Source organism: Cavia porcellus, unplaced genomic scaffold (genome assembly GCF_034190915.1).
Source record: "Cavia porcellus strain 051 isolate PalLab524CR breed Dunkin Hartley unplaced genomic scaffold, mCavPor4.1 scaffold_4, whole genome shotgun sequence".
NCBI classification, from domain to species: domain Eukaryota; kingdom Metazoa; phylum Chordata; class Mammalia; order Rodentia; family Caviidae; genus Cavia; species Cavia porcellus.
The window spans coordinates 8,924,622-8,944,701 of NW_026947487.1; the positions used below are offsets into that span (position 1 = coordinate 8,924,622).

The following is a 20,080-nucleotide window of genomic DNA, read 5'->3' on the forward strand; positions in this document are numbered from 1 at the left end:
AGGTGACATCTCCGCCCTGCTGTGTTTCTGTCCTGATGCACAGATGGGGGCGCTCGAGCTCCCAGCTCATCTTAACCACCGAAAGATGGGTGCTGCATGGAAAGGATTTGCTACACTGAGTCATGATACCCTGGCAGTGAAGCCTTAGACAGGCTTTCCCGTGTGCCCATGAGAACTATGGAGATGATTTGGCAAAATGGCTTGCGAGTCTTTGACCAGATTTTGCTCTTCTGTACTCTAGGGACCACTGCCAGCAAGAAGGGCATTGCAAGCTGGAACCAGGCACCGGGTAGGTTAGACATGGAGGACCGACTGGTGACAGGAGCCATCGTCACACATGTGCCGTTTTGCAGCTGCTCCTGGTCAGATGGCTTCATTATGTCACACTTGAGGAATTGGAAAAGAAAGGAGAAAAGCAACAGGCCAGTAGGCCAGCAGGTGCCTTCTGATAAGGAGAGGTGCCCTTGGGAGCAGTAAACGGGGTGCGGGGGGGGGGGCTGCGTGGGTGGAGATGGTGGAGGCTGATGGGGATGCAGGGACCTAGAAGACTGGCTGGCGGTGATCAGAAGCTGATGCCCTGAACCTGAGAGCTGCACATTCTGCATTCAGACCACCTGCTGCTCCTGCACATGGGCACGACCAGAATAAATGAGCTCTTTCTTTTTAAAATTTTTTATTAGTACATGTTAGCAGTACGTGATGTTTGCATTCATCTCAGGAGACGGGTTACCTGTACTTAGCACAGTGTAATTCTTTTTATTTCTTTGCAGGTAAGAATAGCCACTGAACCCATTTTTGGTGAACATGATCTAAGAGGAAGTTGGCTGGTTATAGAAGAGGATTCTGGGAGTGTGTTTGCTTTCTTGGAAAATGGAGACAAACCCAGCTGCAAACTGCCCTTCCTGTGTTCTTCCCTGAAGATGGATGTGACAGCTGGAGAGGTAGAAGCTGTCCCGTAACCAAGAGGGAGAGGTCAAAAGAATGCCATAGAAGTAGGCCCTTAAACTCTTGAGTTCTTGAACTAGTGCCAACAACTGTCTTCCTCTAGAATTGTTATGAAAGACAAACAAATTCTTAAACCTAAGTAGTCAGGTTTGCTTTTATGCCTGACTAAATGGATGCCTCCATGACACACAGGTTACCGGGTTAGCAAAATTAAATTGCATACAACAACACCCCAGCACAAAGGCCTGAAACTATTTCATCCCATGTTTCATGAATGAAAGAACAAAATGATAGGTTAAGTCCTTGAACGCAGATGCTACACAACGATTTTTTTCAGATGGGGAACAAGGTCTTCTATGTCATTCAGGTGGTCCTTGAACTTGCAGTAATCCCTCTGCCTAAGCCTTCAAGAGCTGAGATTTCAGCCACATACCGCTGGCCGAAGTTCTTTACTGCGTGTAAGTCAGGTGCCCTAACCAGCCCAGCCACACAGGGAGCCCCCAAGGCCCACACATGATGGGCCAGCTGGGCTTCGGACAGCTGGATCTTTTTTGGAAGGGGCTGCTAGAAACAGTGTGGGTGAATAAGGTCAGAGAAAACACACACGCATTAACACCACACATCTTTTCACCAGTTTATTGTATTTTTACAGTAAAAATAAATTAGTCATACACAAAAATAGCTGACATTTTCCCCCAAAGCAGGCTGTATTTACTCATATAATCCACCGTGCACTGTCCCTCCTTACAAAGCACTCTCACACCGCCCCGGAGCTGGGTGCATAGAGCAAGCAGTGAGTTCCTTGCCTCTTGCTGCTGGCTACCCAGTCACAGGGCAACCTTGTTGGCGGCCCTGGCCGCCGTCCCCAGTGGGGACCGCTGTAGTCACAGGCCTTCCAGCCTCTCCCCGCCCAGTCTGCAGCTCTGACCCTGCGGGTCTAACAGCAGGTGACACGGCAGGGACAAGAAGGCTGGGGGACAGGCTGTGTGTCCTCCAAATGTGAGGGGACGAGGAGCAGGCAGATTTTAGGAGGAAATACAATGTTAAAGATGGAAAGGTGGCAATCACGTCCAGCAGTGATGCCCGAACAGTCAAAAAGAGAGGAGTTTATAATCTTCTTAAACCTCAAGGAGTATTCATCGGCATACTGAACAATGGTAAACATGGGCTTAGAATAAATCAGTGTCGGGTAGTAAGATTCCAGGAAGCTGGTTAGTATGGTCAGATGATTTTATACGAGTGTGGCTGGGATATGCAAATAAATACCTATTCGGTCCCTTTATAATTAACATACTCTAAATTATAGAACTATTTGGGTGTAGTGACTTATCTGCAGATAGAGTTCAGAATACATATTTCCTATAAACATCTTGTATTTACAAAGAACAACATAATAAGTTATCACAAAGTATATCCTTCTGTCAAACTGCAGGGGAGCAGGGGGCTAAGGCAGGTGGGGGGGGTTCCTGTAGGTAACAGAAGGGGTTTCCTGGCACTGAGCAGGGCTCACGGTCTGGAAGATGCTGACAACATTGGCCACAAGTTGCCACCGTCTATCGGTCACTGTACCACAGCACAAGGGGAACCTGGGTAGGACCAGGAATAGGGGTTCGGGGCAGAGAATCACTTTGTCCTAGCAGAGATGGAGGAAAGCAAGGCGTGAAGATGGCAGGAGGTAAAGGGCTCCTGCCTGATGGGTGTGCTGCCTCCCTGGTCACATTATGTTTGTGTCCTCTGTGACACAGGACCAGTGGGCCGGCTCTGGTCAGGGTACCAGTGGTTCTCTGAGATATAAGGCCACATTCAGCTTAGGGGCAGAGGCATCGATGGGTCTGAAATGGTCGACACGGTGGCAAAAGCTGGGAATGGGATAGGATGTATGCAGGTCACACTTAAGCACCACAGGAAACTGCCTACTAACATAATCACCAAACCCAGACTTGCAAATAACCTTGGACATCATGATGCCCAGCCAGCTATCTAAGACCCGGTCCTATGTCCTCTGGCTTTGGTGACCCCTCCAAAGTTGAGCCAGTCACCTCTGGCACAAGTCCTCTGACATTGAGGCTTGGTTCTCCTGCAAGAGCAAATATCGGGGTCCCTGTAGCTTCTCCGTCCTGGGCCTAGTAGGCTCTCATGGCGCCCTAACACTTTCCCCATCCCCTCATCCTCACAAGGTCCTTCCTGCTGTTTCTAGCCATCCTACCTGGTTCCCTTGCCCCTGGACATTACACACGGTCAGCAGTCTGCATCCATCCTCCATTAAGTTTTGTCCACTGAAATACGTCTCATAACCTTTTACTTGTATAGGTGTTTTTTTAAAATTCCAAAGGTAGATCTTTCCGATACTTCCTGCTGAGTATTAAGATCTGGGTTTTTAGTCTTCAGATCTGTTCGGATCTGGCTCCTGTTAGTTAAGGCTCCCCAATTTCCTGTCAGCCAATCTCTTTGCCAGGAAAGCATCTTCTTCCCCAATTGAAATCATGGTAAAAATGGTGAAGACTGGATGTTGGTCTCCACCTACTGGGCTGATATAGATTATTCAACCTGGCTTAGCTTCTGGTCGTCTTTCTTATTACTTCTATTTCTTCTTCCTCTTTTGGAAAGTGCTATCTCAACTCTACCTGAGCCCTGTTAATAGAAAAAAAAAATTAAAAAGCAAAGAAAACATGCTAACAATACGGTAATATCTAGATCTCTCTTGGTGCCAAACAGCCTGCTAAAAACAAGTCAAACTAGTGTCTCTCATTTTCTGTCCTTTCACAAAGCTACCCTGGTAATGAGTGACTGATATATACTTAAGGCAATGGAGGAAAACACCCCCAAAGAGCCCTCCGGAGCAGGAAGGCAGAGGAACAGATGCGGACAGTCCTGAGAGCTCCTGCCTTAGGGGTTCCCACCATCTGGGCTGATCGCAACATTCACCGAAGGGAAATGGCTCCCTCTAGCGGCGAATTTGCAAGGAGCTTGCAGCGTCGGGTATTTCCTGTTCTTTTTTCAAGGGATGGACCTGAGGTGGCCCTGAGGCTGGGAAGGAGGGAGGGGGGAGGTGGGCCCTGCCTAGGCTGGGAGAGGCATGACTTCTGTCTGAGGTTTTGCAGAGTGCTGCGCAGGAAAACACATTGTAAAATTCAGAGCAGGGAACAAGGCAGTGCAGTATGGGGTGTGTGTGTGTGTATGTGTGTGTGCGCGCACGTGTGTGTGCGTAGTCTTAAAATACAAATTTCTATTCCACATTTTGGCCAAGGAAGGCACCAGAAGGAGCCTGGAAGGAGATGGTGGGTGATGGGAGGACGGAGAGATGGATGCTGGGAAAGGAGGCTACACTGTCTGGAGGGAGAGTGCCCCAAGGTGGGCTTGCCTTAGACTCTGACCTGGAAGGTCACCGGAAATACCCAAGTCCCCACAATGGGATGCATTGTGCCTCAGGAATACATGGGGGCTGAAACAGGAACTGGGCGACTAGCACAGATCGGCTTTCTCTAACTGGGAGCAGACAAAGCCTCTGTTCTCACCACCTGCTCCCAAACATGCGTGAGCCCCAGGAACAGCTGGAATTTTTCCTGGAAAGGAAAAGGCCCCCAGCTGGGCACCCCTTACCCCATGAAGGCACAGGCTGGCCAACCCCACACTGGGCAGGAATTTCTGAGTTTGAAGGACTGGGGTGTTCTCTTCCGACAGCTCAGTGAAGTCTTCAAGGACAGAGTGCTCCCTTGGTGTGGTGGCCCGCACCCCTTGTGGGTAGCTGATTGCTAGAACTTTCCCTTCCTTTATGTGAGACCAGCAGAGGCTGGTCTGCACCCACTGGTCCAGGTGGCCCACTTGTATGGAGAAAGACTCGCCAAGCAGCCTGCAAGGTCTATTTGCTCAGCAGAGCCTGAAGGCATGGCGTGAGGGAAAACAGGCTGGGCTGCAGGAAGGGGCACAGCTCGGGCATCTCTGGTCTCCTTGTGCCCTGAGGCATGAAAGTCAGACCTACCGTCACCTGAGCACTGGCAGAGCAGGGAACATCCTCAGAAATGCACCTGAGCTCCTCAGTTTCAGGCGCTGACAGGACACCCAAGAGTATCTGAAGGCCTCAGGCTGGCGGATGTGAGAGAGGGAGCCTGGCAGGGCCTAGAGCTGTAAATCCTCATCAGCTTTGCAGAGCTTTTGGTCACAATGCCCAGGGGGAAATGTAAGGCTTGCTTTGAAGGGGAAATATGCCCAGGACCTAGAAGAGGGGACAGTGACAAACCCACAGTTGTTTAGCCTGATATTCTTGACGGATGAAAGAAAAAAAAAAACTAAATTTTTTAGTTGGTTCACATTTCAAGATGCACTGCACCCCACCTTGGGCCAAGGCCTCTGTAGTTCCCTTATTGGGTGAAGTGGGTTGGGAGATGATGGTCAGGAGTTCACCGTTTCTCCCAGGCTGGCTGAATGAACTGAGATTTGGTCAAGTCTAGGGGAGGTGAGGACTGTGGGTCATCGGGCAGGGGAGGATTGGAGGGCACAGAGAAAATGTCATAAAGACCCTAATACAGCCTGGAGCTCTTTGGCGGCCTACAGGCTGGACTTCATACTGACCACACATGGCAAGGAGCCCAGGAGAGATGGCCGAGAATGACGAGAGGAACCTGTCACTTGTGGTGGAACCAGAATATCAGGCAACCCCCTGGCTCTACTGTGGCTGTCCTTGTCCCCTGCACAGCTCTGTTGGTGATGGATTTAGGGAAGCCAGAGCTGTCCCTGTGGGGAGGGGAGAGAGCTCAGCACAGGACAGAAAGGCTGACCCACACACTGTGGAGGCAGAAGGCCAAGCCCTGGGCTGGGTTTGTTGGTGGGAAACTTCTCGGCCTCCCGGCTGGAAAGGACGCTACTTCCTCCAGGCCCCAGGTGGTGACTAGGACAGGTGAGGGCTGTGGGCAGGTGACTGGGTGGGCACTCAGCTCTGCCACATGGCAGGTCCCGAGTTGAGCCTCAGTTTCCTTGTCAAAAAAAAAAGTGGGATTACTTGTCTGCCACCTCCCATCTGGGCTTGTGAGCCTCTAAGGAGCTGGTGTCTGGGATACGCCAGCTTTGGCATGGACAGTGCTCTGCTGATGTGGGATAAGTGTCCTAAGGCAGGAAGATGTGCCAATGGCTTTGAGAGTCAAAACAGGCACGGTGGGCTGAGATCACAGAGGGGTGCACAAGGACAATGTCTCCTCTGGCTCCCACAGGGTGCCCACTTTGGAGAGGCCAGGAGCACCAGGGTGAGACGGTGCCCATCAGGGACATCTGCTGACTGGCACGGCACCAGGCTGTGAGGGTACTGTCCGCAGGTGCTGGGTCCCTGGGGTCCTGAGTCCATGGAACACTTAAGGGGTGGGCTGTGGCTTTCCAATGCTCCCAACGCCTGGCACTGAGCTCCCGGCAGGCACGGGCGGAACACGTGGCGGGGGTGAGGCTGGTGACGATGCTGGCCGGCGGTGCCCCAGGACGGGGTGGTATGCGTTATCTGCTCCCCAGGAAGCCAGAGTGCCTGGCAGCGCCCCGGGCGCAGGACGCGCAGCAGGCTGTCTTGTAGTAGTTGTAGACACAGAGGCGCGCCTGCACCACCACGTTGCAGTTGTAGTACTTGTCTCGGCAGCTCTCATCTGCGGGGAACAGAGCAAAAGAAACTCTGAACCCGAAACAGGCCCCGCCGCAGAGAGAGTAAGGGTGGTGGAGTACGATGCGCCTTTTCATTCCGCTCTGCTGTTTATCACCTAGGTGACCTGTGTATGTGCTAACAGCTGTGTTTTCTCACTCATTCATTCATTCCTTGGTGTTTTGAAATAAGGCTTTACTATCTCTGAATTCCCTAGTAGCTCAGGCTGGCCTCAAACTCATGGTGATTCTCCTGACTCAGCCTCCCAAATGCTGGAATTACAGGCTGTACCACCATGCTCTGCTAGCTCTTGCTTTTCTATATAGATTTAAGACCTGGTTTTTGAGGCTTTTGTATGAAAAGCCCCGTCTGGATTTTGATGAACATTGCTTGAGTTGACGGATTAAGTAGAAGAAAAACTGACAGTATACTTCTCAGCTGGTTGCTTTTTTTTTTACATTACTTACAAATATATTTAAATATTGTAATAATCACCAGTCTTTTTCAGGGCATCAGTGGTTTGTCCTAGGTGCTATAACACAACCAGCCATTTCCTTCTGTCAATAAAAATGTCTTTGCTCTCCATTTCTGTGAGTTGTAAGAAATTATAAAATTTACTTATTGGGGCTGAGGGTCAGGCCCAGGGTCTGGCCCCTTGCACGCTGGGTGTGTGTAGCTGACCACTGAACCACAACTCCCAGCCCTTATTTATTAATGTTCTTTATGCAAACATGTATTTTGTATGTTTTCAAGAATACATCTTTAGTATAAATTCCCAGTTAAATTAACAAGATCTTACTTTCCCCCAAAAAATCATACTAAGGCATAGATCTGAGCTTGATCCTCTCTAAACTCTGCCAGTGATGTTTAGCTCACTTTTAAAGAATCTGCTAATTCTACAGAAAAATAGGTACCCCATGCTGTTTTAAATTTGCATTTCTCATACTAGCTGCTTAAGTATTTTTTCAGCTTTTACTTTTTTTTTTTTTTTGTGGTACTGGGGATCGAACTCATGACATCACGCTTGCCAGGCAGGTGCTTATGCCACCGAGCTAAAAAATCCCCGGCCCCACTTTTTCAGCTTCTTATGGTAGATTTCTTCAAGTGTCTCATCCTTCACAGAAGCAGTTTGTTTGCTTTTATTTTTACATTTATTTTATTCACTTGTCTTTCTAAAAAAATGAATTTGAGTGAGCTCTATGTAGATCTGGGATTTAATGCTTTGTTTACTTGAATGGCACTTATTTGTCTCTAAAATGTTTTCAATTGATGGATGATTTAGTAATAGTTTTTTGGGATAAAATGAAAAATCATAATAATATTTGCAAATTTCAACAAAACAAAACAAAACAAAATAAAAACAACCCTGTACTCACATACCGTTTTCTTCTTCAGCAATAAAACCAAACTATACACCTGATTTTCTTTACTTTCAAAGCTGGTCAGCAAGCCCTTGGGGAGGAGCCTCCTCCAGGGCTGATAACTTGAGCTCATGCCCTGGCTGTTTTTAGTTGCTTCATCTTTGACAGTACAGTTGTGAGGTGCATCAAAGAATACCAAAGTTTTGGGCTGGGGATGTAGCTCAGCAGTATAGGCGCCTGCCTGGCAAGCACAAGATTGTGAGTTCAATCCCCAGTATCCCCCCCATCAAAGTTTTATTTACATATTCTCCTTTGTTGATCTTGTAGTGCTCCTGTTTTCCTTAATTGGATTTCATATCAAGGTGGAATTTTTCTTCCTTGCAAAGATACCATAAACAAGCTAATTGGAGTGGCTTAAAAAAATGGCACCATATTAGGAAGTGACTTTGACAAATGTGTGCCAGCTGAGTAGCAGAACTTCACAGCACATGAACTGGTTCTACCAATCACTCTGAGCTCTGAAATGCATATAATCAATTCCACAGATCTGGCAATTTCGACCTTCTTGAATTATCCATGTCCATATGCCTGAGCCAAGCAGGCTGTGCCTATGCAATACAACACAAGGCTGCCTTCATAGTCAGACCTTTAAAAATAATGTAACAACCTATGATTCAAAGCCAAAGTGTCACCTGTGTGGGGCTGACAATGCTAAGGAACACAAGGGAACTGTACCAGTGTCATTCCTAATCCTCTGGGTCTGTTTCTTTATTTGGGTACGGGGAATCAAACACAGGACTTTGCGCTTGCCAGGCAGGCTCTGTGCCCCTAAGCTACATTGCCAGCCTCTATCTTCTAGACTGATTATAACATCCTATCCTCCTGAGATGCGTATCAGATATTTTCTAATAATTTTTCTGTTCTCTGGCTTTCCCTCTCCTTTCCTTCCTTTCAACATGGGAAGTGATGACTTACCAGGAAAACTATTTTTAATTTCACACCTAGCAATAAGGCCTCTGGGTTTAGAGTCTTGATTTATGGAGTAACCAAAAATGAACTACAAATAATATTCACAGATATATTAAAGGAAAACTTCCTAAGCATAGGAAAAAGAAATGATATCCAGATAAATGAGGCACACAGAACTCCAGCCACTTATAACCAAAACAGATCTACACCCAGACATATAATAATCAAGATTCCAGAAATCCACCAAAAGAGCAAAATATTAAAAGCAGCCAGGGAAATGAAGCAGATTACCTACAATGGGAAAATTATCAAAATAACAACAGACTTATCAACACAAACTCTCAAATTGAGAAGAGCCTGGGGGGAAATATTCCAAGCCCTGAAAGAAAATAATTTGCAATCAAGACTGAGGTACCCAGAAAAACTCTCTCTCAAAATTAATGGAGAAATAAGATGTTTCCAAGACAAGGAGTAACCGTGGGAGTTCATGGCCACCAACCCAACCCTACAGAGAGTGCTGAAGGACATTCCAGAGAGAGAGAGAAGGGATACCAGGATTCCAGCAACAGTGGCAGAGAGGCCTATATATGGGGCAGACAGTGGAATCAGGGATTAAAGTGGACAAATTATAGCAGTAAAGTGGAGTAGCAGACATGAGGCAGAGACGGTAAGCTATAATCTTTAATATAGATAGCCTTAATACACTAAAATAAAAAAAAAAACAGGCAGAGTAGATAGGAGGCAGGCTCCATTGAGATGCTCTGAATGGGAAATACACTCAACCCGAAGGAGGGTTAATAACCTGAAAGTCAAAGATGAGAAAGCAAAGCCAAATGTGACAGGAAACCAGAGAGAAATAGGGACAACTCATCCAGTAGCCGCAGATAGACTGGAAAGCTATCACACTTTTGGGCAGTGTAGAACTACACAGTTGGAAGGAAGCAAAACCTTATGACTTTAGTGAGTAAAGGAGTACAGCTCAAGATCAAGCTCAGGGGGAAACAGGTTCAGCAACACTCAGAGAGACAATGGGCTGCCCCTAATCTAAAAACTAAAGGGGCTAGTGAGCCCAAACATACAAAGCATCCTGAGCAGGGGAAAGGTGAGAAACAGCCTAAAAAGGAAGGCAGAGGTCATTGTCAATAGTGTATCAGGATTTAAAAGTCACAGTAGACTTTATTGCTCTGTTTAGTTTGGTTTTATTTTGTTCCAGTCTGTCCACTCATATCAGATTTGAGGACATCTAACCCCAAAATAGCAGGTTATACCACGGTAACTGTCCTTAATTTCCTATTAACTTAAACTGAAACCCTGTATTACTTACATTGTCTTACTATGACTGATCTTATTTGAATCTGGTTTGTTAGACCGCAGTTTTGTCTTAGCTGATTTTATTCAAATTTGGTATGCTTGATAGTATCAAGTCTAAAAGTAGAGGCAACTACTCTGAAGATGACAAGATGTAAAAGATGTCCATACTGGTTCTGATTATTAACCGCTCTCAAGTCCTACAATGTTTTCAAAGTTGTGTTTTTATAAAAATAACTATGTAATACTATGCTTAACTGTATTAAGCCCGATGATGTGGACAAGTCTACTGAAAATAACAAGAGAAAGCATACTGTTATGATTTGAAAACTGGTGGTCAACTTAACGCCAGCTGGATTACAGAAGATGCTCCACCTGAGGGCTGCCAGGATAAATAGGTGGAGAAGAAGGGAGGTGTTGGGAGGGACTGAGGCGTTAAAGAGGCATTGTGGGTTCTCCTATGAGTTGCTGTCTGAGCTGTTGGTTCTCCTGGAGAAGCTTTGGTCTTCATATCGAGCATTGCTTTCTGGCTCCAGAGGGGAAGACATGTGCTGCCTGGTCTCCAGGATGAACTCGTCACGCTGCTTCCTGGCACATACCCGACTGTGCTTGTTGTCGTTGGAGCTCGGGGCCTCCATGTCGCTGAGGACAGCTGTGGTGCCTTTCAGGATAGCCCTGGTCTTTGTTGTGAGTGTGACTTCTCGGCTCCAGCGTAGAACCCTCATCCCACTAGCACAGCTCCTTCATCCTGCTGGCATAGACTTTCTTGCTTCCACCGCTGACCCTTGGGTCTTCCCGGTATGGATCCGTAAAAGAGACTGGCGTGAGTCCTTCTTGTGGGCTCTGGACCTCCAGCTGGACTCGTGGAGGCATTGTCCTGAGCTCTGGGGTTTATCTGGACTCATGTGGGACATTGCTGTGGGGTTTAGGCTCTTGACTAAATAATCTATGTCTTTGGTGTTGCGGATAGATTTCCTGCATTTTCCTGTGTTAACTTCTGGTGACTATTATAAAAATATTATAAACTCCATGTCCTAATCCTAGTTGTTCTCGGTGTGCAACGCCTGACTACAACACATAGTAACTACGGTATGTCACCTAATATTGTGGTCTTATGTGGTTTTTTCATTGCATGTTTTTCTAGGAAATTTGTTTTACTGTCTTGTTATGATTTGTTTTTCCCTACAATACAGAGAGGATAGATATATATGTAGAAATTCACACATGGGAAGAATTTTTAAAACTATTTACAGGAACAGATTATATAATGCAAGATGTGATGAACAGATACTCTGAAGAAGAGGAGACACTAAGAAACCCAATGCTAATTCTGTAGCATTAGGATATAAAATCTAGCAATACTATTATTCACTGTTTAGAGTGATATTAGTCTACTCTCTTAAGTTCAAGTTCAGCATACATAAGATAAGGACAGCTACTATGAAGAGAATGAGGAACACTATGGTAGTCATTATTGTCTTCCTCAGTGTCAGATCTTGAAGACCTAAAAAGCCTTTATCATCCTGTAATGATTTGATTAGTTCTATAATATGCAGTATGTATTCAATGTGTGTGAAGATGAGGACAACTATTTGGAAGAAAACTAGAGACAATAAGATAGACTGTGAAGATCTCCAGTGGACTTGCTTCGAAATCTGTATTTCTTTAAATTGTTTCTTTATAAACTGTTTTGTTCTGTTTTGATATGTTTAATCTTACCCTCTTTAAGATATAAAACAAGTGTGTAGGACTGATAACCATATTACTGAGTTTTTGTTGGATCATTGAGCAGAACTGTTGGCAGTGTCACTATTTGAATGTCACTTTACGTACTTTAATTTTGTAACCTGAACAACTATTTCTAAGATGACAATATGTAACTTATCAACTCGTGATTTCTTACCGTTTATTTTTCTGTAATTCTGTATTATTTCTACCCTCTTTTTTCTCCATTTTTTTGTTTCTTTCTCTTTAAATAAAAAAATAGTCTACTATGTCTTGCTTTATGAAGTCTAATAGTCTTGCTTTATGAAGGCTTTTACCAATTCAATGAAATATATATATTTTCCGTGCTTTTCTCAGTGTGTTTTCTGTTACGACCTTTAATCCATTAGGCAGGTGTGCTTATGAGTATGTGGTTTAATATAAGAGCCAAGGTTTCTTTTGTTTTTTAAACAAACCTTTGCTTGTCTCAATAAAATGTAAGTTTCTCCTCACTTAACACTCAATCTTTATCGTAGTTAACTTCTCTGGTATAAAATCTGTTTCAGAATTCTGTGTGTAGCACTGGCAAACCTGTCCCTGTCTATGTTAGTAATGTACAGCTTTTGTTTCTGTAGCTTCATCTATGCATGAATACATGGGAAACAGCTGTGGTTTGAACACGATTGTTCCTTGACTCATGCAGGCATGTAATCCCCAAAGTTCTGATGCTTCTGAATTAGTAAACCTCTTCTATTTATAAAGTTAGCTCACCTCAGGTGGTCTGTGATAGTAACAAAGAGCTGACCAATATACAAGGCAAGCTCTGCTCAGGCAATTCTTTAAAATATTGAGTTTTTATACCTAAGAAATATTAGTTATTCTATCCACCATGTTTCCGTCTGTGTCCTGTAGCATGGTTTTCTTATTTTTACTTTTAATTTTTCTGTAGTCAGTCTTAGATGCTGCTTGTTAATTTTCTTCCTGTGCATTATGGTGTAACTATGAGGTGTCTTCCCAAAGACTTGTGTTTTTGCAGCAATGCTCATAGAAGGGGTCTAGAGCAGTGACAGGATCACCAGGGCTCTAACTTCATCGACAAACTAACCCATGGATGACAGCAAGATTTCATGACATTATTGGGAGGTGACAGAAACAGGAGTTGGGGCCTTGTTGAAGGAAGTGGATGGCAAGGACATCAGGTTGGGAACTATATCTTGTTTGGCTCTTTCCTCTCTGGCTCTGACCTTTCCCTCATATTCTGCTTCCTGGCTGCTATATAGTGAATAGCCACGCCATGATGTTCCACTGCGGTGTTCAGCTGTGACGTTCCACTGCACCCCAGACCCACAGCAACTAAACCAAAACTTCTGAAATTCTGAGCCCAGATACAGTGGTATTTCAGTCCACAAATTTAATTCATAACAGGATTTTGGAAAAGATGACTCCATTTATGTTCATGTGGGAAAGATATTCATGGCTATGTGTGTTACCCAAGGCAGAGTTCACAAACAAAAACAAAATCCTGCCAGACACTTTTGTCTGTGAACCAAATTGCTCCAAACAAAAGCAATCATGAACTGAGTTATCACTGTAAACCTTTTCTTCTCTAAGTTGTTCTTCCCAGCTAGCTGGTCATAATGATGGAAAATGCACATCTTTGGGCTCCTTCTAGGAATAGTCACCCCCATACTTTTCCTCACTGGCTATTACTGGCACACAGGAAGCTGTTGATGACAGAGCATCCATTATGTAAGTAGCACAACTTTCCTGGATGGAAAGCACATTGGGTCAGTGCACTGAAACTGCAGGAAGAACCTACTGCCTGACAATCTACTGCGATATCACGCTTCTGTGCCATTGCTGTGAAGACAGGAAGAGTTCTGATACAGGGGTGCAGCACATCTATTCTGGAGCCAGTCTGCACCCAGCCTGGCACAATATTTTGGGTAGGTCTGGGTGGCACTTGGGCATCCATGATAACTCTACACTATCTCCCCACCATCCTAACAGTGCCTTTCTTTGCTCAGTTCATGTGCATGGTGCCTTTGGTTCAACTTCTAGCTCTTACAGGCGTTGTCCTCCAGGGTCCTGGGTCCTGTTTCAGGTGGCAGGTGGGGTCCTCTGCTCCTTGAGGATTCCATCCATTGTGCAGCCCAGGTGCCCGCTGTCACTGTCCCCTGTTGAGCCACATCATTGTGTGCTCTGGACTCTGGGTCTGTGCTATGCACTAAGGACATTTGCTCCAACTGTCATTGTCTCTACCCATTTTTGGCTCTCCCTTCTTGCCTCCTCAACCACCCAGCTCAGGTATCTCAGCATCCTCTCTCATGGACAATGAAGGCGAAATTTTATCTTCTTTTATGTGGGGTTGGGGACTGAATCCAGGCCTTAAGCATAGGACGCAAGTGCTCCACCACTGAGCTGTATCTCCAGCCCCGAACCAAAGCTTTACGTGCATTTTGATTTTAATTAATTAGTCCTGACATTTGTCTTTTGGTAGACAGCTTGGATACCCATCGGTATTGTGAGCAGTTATCTTAAACTATGCCACTTAGAATTTCAAAGTCGCTTTGACCTTCTGATCACTGTGACTGTGCACAAGGACACAGGGAGACCTGGATGGAATTGGCAGTTTTACTGCAGAGAACTCGACAGAGCTTATAAAAGGTCAGACCTTTGCTCCGAGTCAGGAATCTCTACTCACCGATTTCGGGGACACAGTCCTGAGGGTTGCAGGATTCTCTTTCTTCTGGTTTCAGCTGAGGGTCACAGAGATTACTTAGGGTCATGTCATCTGCCAGACATCGCACTTCCCGGACCCGGAAGCCACCCTGGCAGCTCTTGGAGCACTGTGTGGCAACAAAGGGGAGGTCAGCTTACCCAGCAGCCCATCAGCTCTCCACACCAGCGGAGAGGGGGTGGTGCTGAGAGACATCCAGTGTCTCCAGAGACGAGGGGGCACCTGTCCGCCAGCGTCAGCAGCTAGGAGCTCACGCCAGCTGTGCCCATCCACCCTCGTATGCTGTGCTCTTTCTGTTTTGAAGCAGATCTAGAGACCACAGCACTCTTTCTATAAAGTTTACTTTACATCTCTACAAGATGAAGACCCTTAAAAATCACAACATTATTTTTACACCTAAAAATCAACAGTGGTTAATTCAGCTATAAAGTGTTCCTATTTCCACTTTTCTCATGAAACTCATGTTCTTTTTTTTATTAAAAAGTTAAAAAAAGAAGGAGATTAAGATAAAAGGGGACATAAAAACATAATAACACAGGTCAGAACAGAAGAATTTAAGCAACATAGTGTTTCACCACAAGATATCCCGACATAAGAGTAGCTACCATAGTGTCTCTTTCCTTGAAATATTTGAGTATAACTTTGTATATTATAGCATCAAACACAACATGACATTGTGAAACCATTCAAGAGAATGAAAGTATTACAGGGTATTTAGAACCAACAAACAGAAAATGAACTATGGTTTCTATATTATCTCCTTGTCTATAAAAAATTTTGTTTATACTATCACATATAATAAAATCCAGTAAGACACAACATGGTAAACCAATAGAGACAGAAGAACAAAAGCTTCATGAGACTTCAAAACAAGATGATATTAAATCAGGACTAGCTATTATATTGTCTTGTTTTCTTCAAAATAACTGTTCATATCATCACAGACAAAAATCAAACAACCCAGAATAAAACCATTCCAATTTAATGAATGAAAACATTATAAGGCTTCAAAGCAATATAATGGGGAAACATGTTTACCACATACTTTTATGTATTCTTACCATTTCTTACACTAGGGAAACTATTCGGTATTTATACATGTGACTTTGATTTATTTCGCTTATGAGTATGGTCTCAAGCTGCGCCCATTTATTTATAAATATCTCAATGTGCTCATTCTTTATAGCTGAGTAGTACTTCATTGTATAGAAATACCACAACTTTATTATCCATTCCTCAGTTGATGGACACTTAGGTTGTTTCCAAGATCTGGCTATTACAAATTGTGCTGCTATAAACATGGGTGCACATATATCACTGTGGTATGATGCTTTCAGTTCTCTGGGAATATGCCTAGAAGTGGAATAGCTGGAATAAATGGGACTTCCAATCCCAGCTTTCTGAGAAATCTCCAGACTGACCTCCACAATGGTTGCACCCAGTCTATACTCCGACCAACAGTGTAGGAGAGTTCCTTTTTCCCCACAGCCTCTCCAGCATTTGTTGTTGGTAGTTTCTTGATCCTGGCCATTCTTTCAGTAGTGAGATGGAATCTCAGTGTGGTTTTAATTTGCATTTCTCTAATGAGTAATGATGATGAACATTTTTTCATGTATTTATTTGCCATTTGTATTTCTTCATCTGAAAATTGTGTATTCATCTCAGATGCCCATTTTTGAATTGGATCTTTGAATTTTGGGGGTCTGATTTTCACTAAGATTTTTTCCCAGTTTGTGGGTTTTCTTTTCACTATGCTGGAGATTTCTTTTGAAGTGCAGAAACTTTAATAAGAGGTGATACCAGTTATTGATTCTGGGAAGTATTTCCTGTGCAGTTTGATTCCTGTTCATGAATTCTCTACCTATCCCTATGTCTTCAAGGTTTTTACCCAATTTGTCTTCCAATAGATTTAGTGTTTCTGTTTTAATATTCAGATCTTTGATCCATTTAGATTTTAATTTAGTACATGGTGATAGGCATGGGTCTGGTTTCAGTTTTCCGCATGTGGAGAGCCAGTTTTTCCAGCACCATTTATTAAAGAGACTGTCCTTCTTCCAGTGAACATGTTTGGTCCCTTTGTCAAAAATAAGGTGGTTGAGTGTGTTTTTAGTTGTGGTTGTATCTTCTAATCTATTCCACTGACCTTCGGCTTTGTTTTGATTCCAGTACCATGTTGATTTAACTACTGTTGCTTTGTTGTATAACTTCAAGTCAGGGATTGTGATACCTCCTGCCTTGCCTTTGCTGCTTAGAACTGTCTTTGCTATTCTAGGTCTCTTCTCGTTCCAGATGAATTTTAGGAGTGATTTCTCGAGATCTATGAGGTATGTTGATGGTATTTTTACCAGGATTGCATTGAATCTGTATAACAGTTTTGGGAGAATGGCCATTTTCACAATGTTTGTTCTTCCTATCCATGAGCAAGGGATGTCTTTCCATTTTCTGAGATCATCTTCAATTTCATTTTTCAGTGTATTATAATTTTCCCTGAATAGGTCTTTCACTTCTTTCATGAGAGTAATTCCTAAATATTTTATTTTTTTGGTTGCTAGTGTAAAGGGTGTGGCTTCTCTTATTTCTCTCTCTGTGACTTTGTTGTTAGTGTATAGGAATGCCATTGATTTCTGAGTATTGATTTTGTATCCAGCCACATTTGCTGAATTTATTTATTATATCTAGGAGTCTTTCAATGGAGTTTGGGGTCTTCTATGTTGAGTATCATGTCATCTGCAAATAATGATAATTTAATTTCTTCTCTTCCTATCTTTGCCCTTTTTTTTTGTCTTTTTCATTTCTTGTCAAATTGCTCTGGCTAGTATTTCCAGTACTATATTAAATAGGAACAGTGATAAGGGACATCCTTGTCTTGTGCCTGATTTTGAGGTAAAGGCCTTCAGTTTTTGGCCAGTTAGTATGATACTGGCTGTTGGTTTGTTGGCTTTTATTATATTGAGGTAAAGACCATCTATTCCAATTTTCTGTAGGGTTCTTATCATAAATGGATATTAGACCTTATCAAAAGCTTTTTCTGCATCTATAGAAATGATCATGTGATTCTTACTTTTGGCTTTATTGATTTGGTGGATTACATTTATTGATTTACGTATGCTAAACCATTCCTGCATGCCTGGGATGAATCCCACTTAGCCATGGCGTATGATCTTCTTGATGATTTGCTGCATCCTATTTGCCAATATTTTATTGAAGATATTTGCATCTGTGTTCATTAGGGAGATTGGCCTGTAGTTATCTTTTTTAGTCGTGTCTTGGGTTTTTGTACTAGACTAATATTTGCTTCAAGGAATGACTTAGGAAGGATTGCTTCCCTTTCGATTTCATTGAAGAGTTTGAGGAATGTCGGCATTAAGTCTTTGTATTTCTTGTAGAATTCTGCAGTGAATCCATCTGGGCCTGGGCTCTTCTTTGTAGTTAAGGACTTAATTACATTATCAATTTCATTAATAGAAATTGGGTTACTCAGCAGTTTTACATCTTCTTGACCTAGCTTTGGTACTTTATGTTTCTAGGAATCTGTCTATTTGTTCTGTGTTTTCAAACCTATGAGAGTAGAGGTTTTCAAAATAGGTGTTGATGATCTTCTGTATTTCTATGGAGTCTATAGTGATTTCACCTTTTTCATTCCTTATTGCATGAATTTGAGCTTTTTCTTTCCTTTTTAAAAATAACATTGGCTAGGGGCTTATCAATTTTGTTTATTTTTTCAAAGAACCAACTCTTTCATTCATTGATTCTTTGGATTATTTTCTTAGTCTATTTCATTAATTTCTGCTCTGATTTTTATAATTTCCTCTCTTCTTTTAGCTTTGGGCTTGACTTGCTCTTTTTTTTCTAGATGTTTGAGGTGTAGCATCAGGTTATTTATTTGTATTTGTTTTGTTTTCCTGATATGGAAACTTAGTGCAATAAATTTTCCTCTGAGAACAGCTTTCATTGCATCCCACAGATTCTGGTAAGTTGTATTTGTATTTTCGTTTGCTTGTAGGTATTGTTTAATTTCTTCTTTAATTTCCCCTGTGAGCCACTGATTACTCAACAGTGTGTTATTCAGTTTTCATGTGTTTGCTGTATCTTTTATCATTAATTTCTAATTTCATGGCGCTATGATCTGATAACATGCATGGGATAATTTCAACTCTTTTGCATTTATTTAAATATGTTCTGTAGGTTAGATTATGGTCTATTTTCGAGAATGACCCATGTACTGCTGAGAAGAATGTGTATTCTGATGTTGTTGGATGGAACACTCTGTATATATCTATCAAGTCCATTTGTTCACATGTGTGATTCAGTTCTGTTATTTCTTTGCTGATTTTCTGTCTGGTTGATCTGTCCCTTGGTGTCAATGGTGTGTTAAGGCCTCCTGTTATAATTGTGTTACTCTAATTTGGTTTTTCATTTCTGTTAATACTTGTTTTATATAACTAGGTGCTCTGGAATTTGGTGCATATATTTTTAAGATTTTTATCTCTTCCTCTTGAAGTTTTCCCCTAACCAGTATGTAATGACCTTCTTTATCTCTTCTGATCATTATTGGTTTGAAGTTCACATTGTCTGCAAACAGAATAGCTACCCCCACTTTTTTTTGGTTCCTGTTGCATGAAGTATTGTTTTCCATCCTTAGACTTTCAGTCTGTGAGTTTCCTTTTGGGTTAGATGGGTTTCTTATAGACAGCATATGGTTGGATGTAGTTTCTTGATCCATTCTGCCAATCTGTTTCTTTTAATTGGTGAATTGAGACCATTTACATTAACGGTTATAACTGTTATATGTTGGTTTATTGTTGACATGTTATCTTTCTGCTGTTGAATCTTTATCTTTCCATTCTGTTTAATTGTCTGCTTTGCTTAGTTATTTTTTCCTAAGTTTATCTAAACTGTTTTTCAGTATTTTTTGCAGGGTTGGCTTGGTGATCATGAAGTTCTTCAGCTGTTCTTTGTCATGGAAGTATCTTATTTCTCTGTCAATTTTGAAGGACAGTTTTTCAGGGTACATCAGTCTAGGTTCGAAATCATTTTCCTTTAGGATCTGAAATACTTTATGCTTTTCTTAACTTTATTGTTTGTGCTGAGAAGTCTGCTGTGATTCTGATAGCTTTTCCTTTATAGGTGATCTGTCTTTTCTCTCTGACAGCTTTTAATATTCTATTCTTATGTTGGATTTCTGGGATGGTGATTATTGTATGTCTGGGTGTAGTTTTATTTTGGTTATGACTATTTGGAGTTCTATATGCTTCACTGATCCTGATGTCAGTTTCCATTCTCATGTTTGGGAAATTTTCAGCTATTACTTCTCTAAATATCCTCTTGACATCCTTTATGTTGTCCCCTTCTTTTTCATTTATCCCTACCAATTGTATGTTGTTTTTCTTTGTGTCATCTTGCAGCTGTTAAATTATTTCCTGATTCTTTGTTATTTTT

At 42.8% G+C, this 20,080-nt stretch overlaps 1 protein-coding gene across 4 annotated transcripts in view; it reads right to left on the reverse strand.

The window, feature by feature from the left end:
• Positions 1-1,567: 1,567 nt before the first annotated feature.
• Positions 1,568-20,080, reverse strand: part of Thsd4 (thrombospondin type 1 domain containing 4) — a 537,636-nt gene continuing 519,123 nt past the window's right edge. For all 4 annotated transcript variants that reach the window (XM_063246801.1, XM_063246800.1, XM_063246799.1 and 1 more), the window contains 2 exons: positions 14,606-14,750; positions 1,568-6,566 (listed from right to left, as the gene is read on the reverse strand). In XM_063246801.1, coding sequence (XP_063102871.1) covers positions 6,424-6,566; positions 14,606-14,750 — 288 coding nt within the window. In that variant the 3' untranslated portion in view covers positions 1,568-6,423. The remainder of the gene's footprint in view (positions 6,567-14,605; positions 14,751-20,080) is intronic.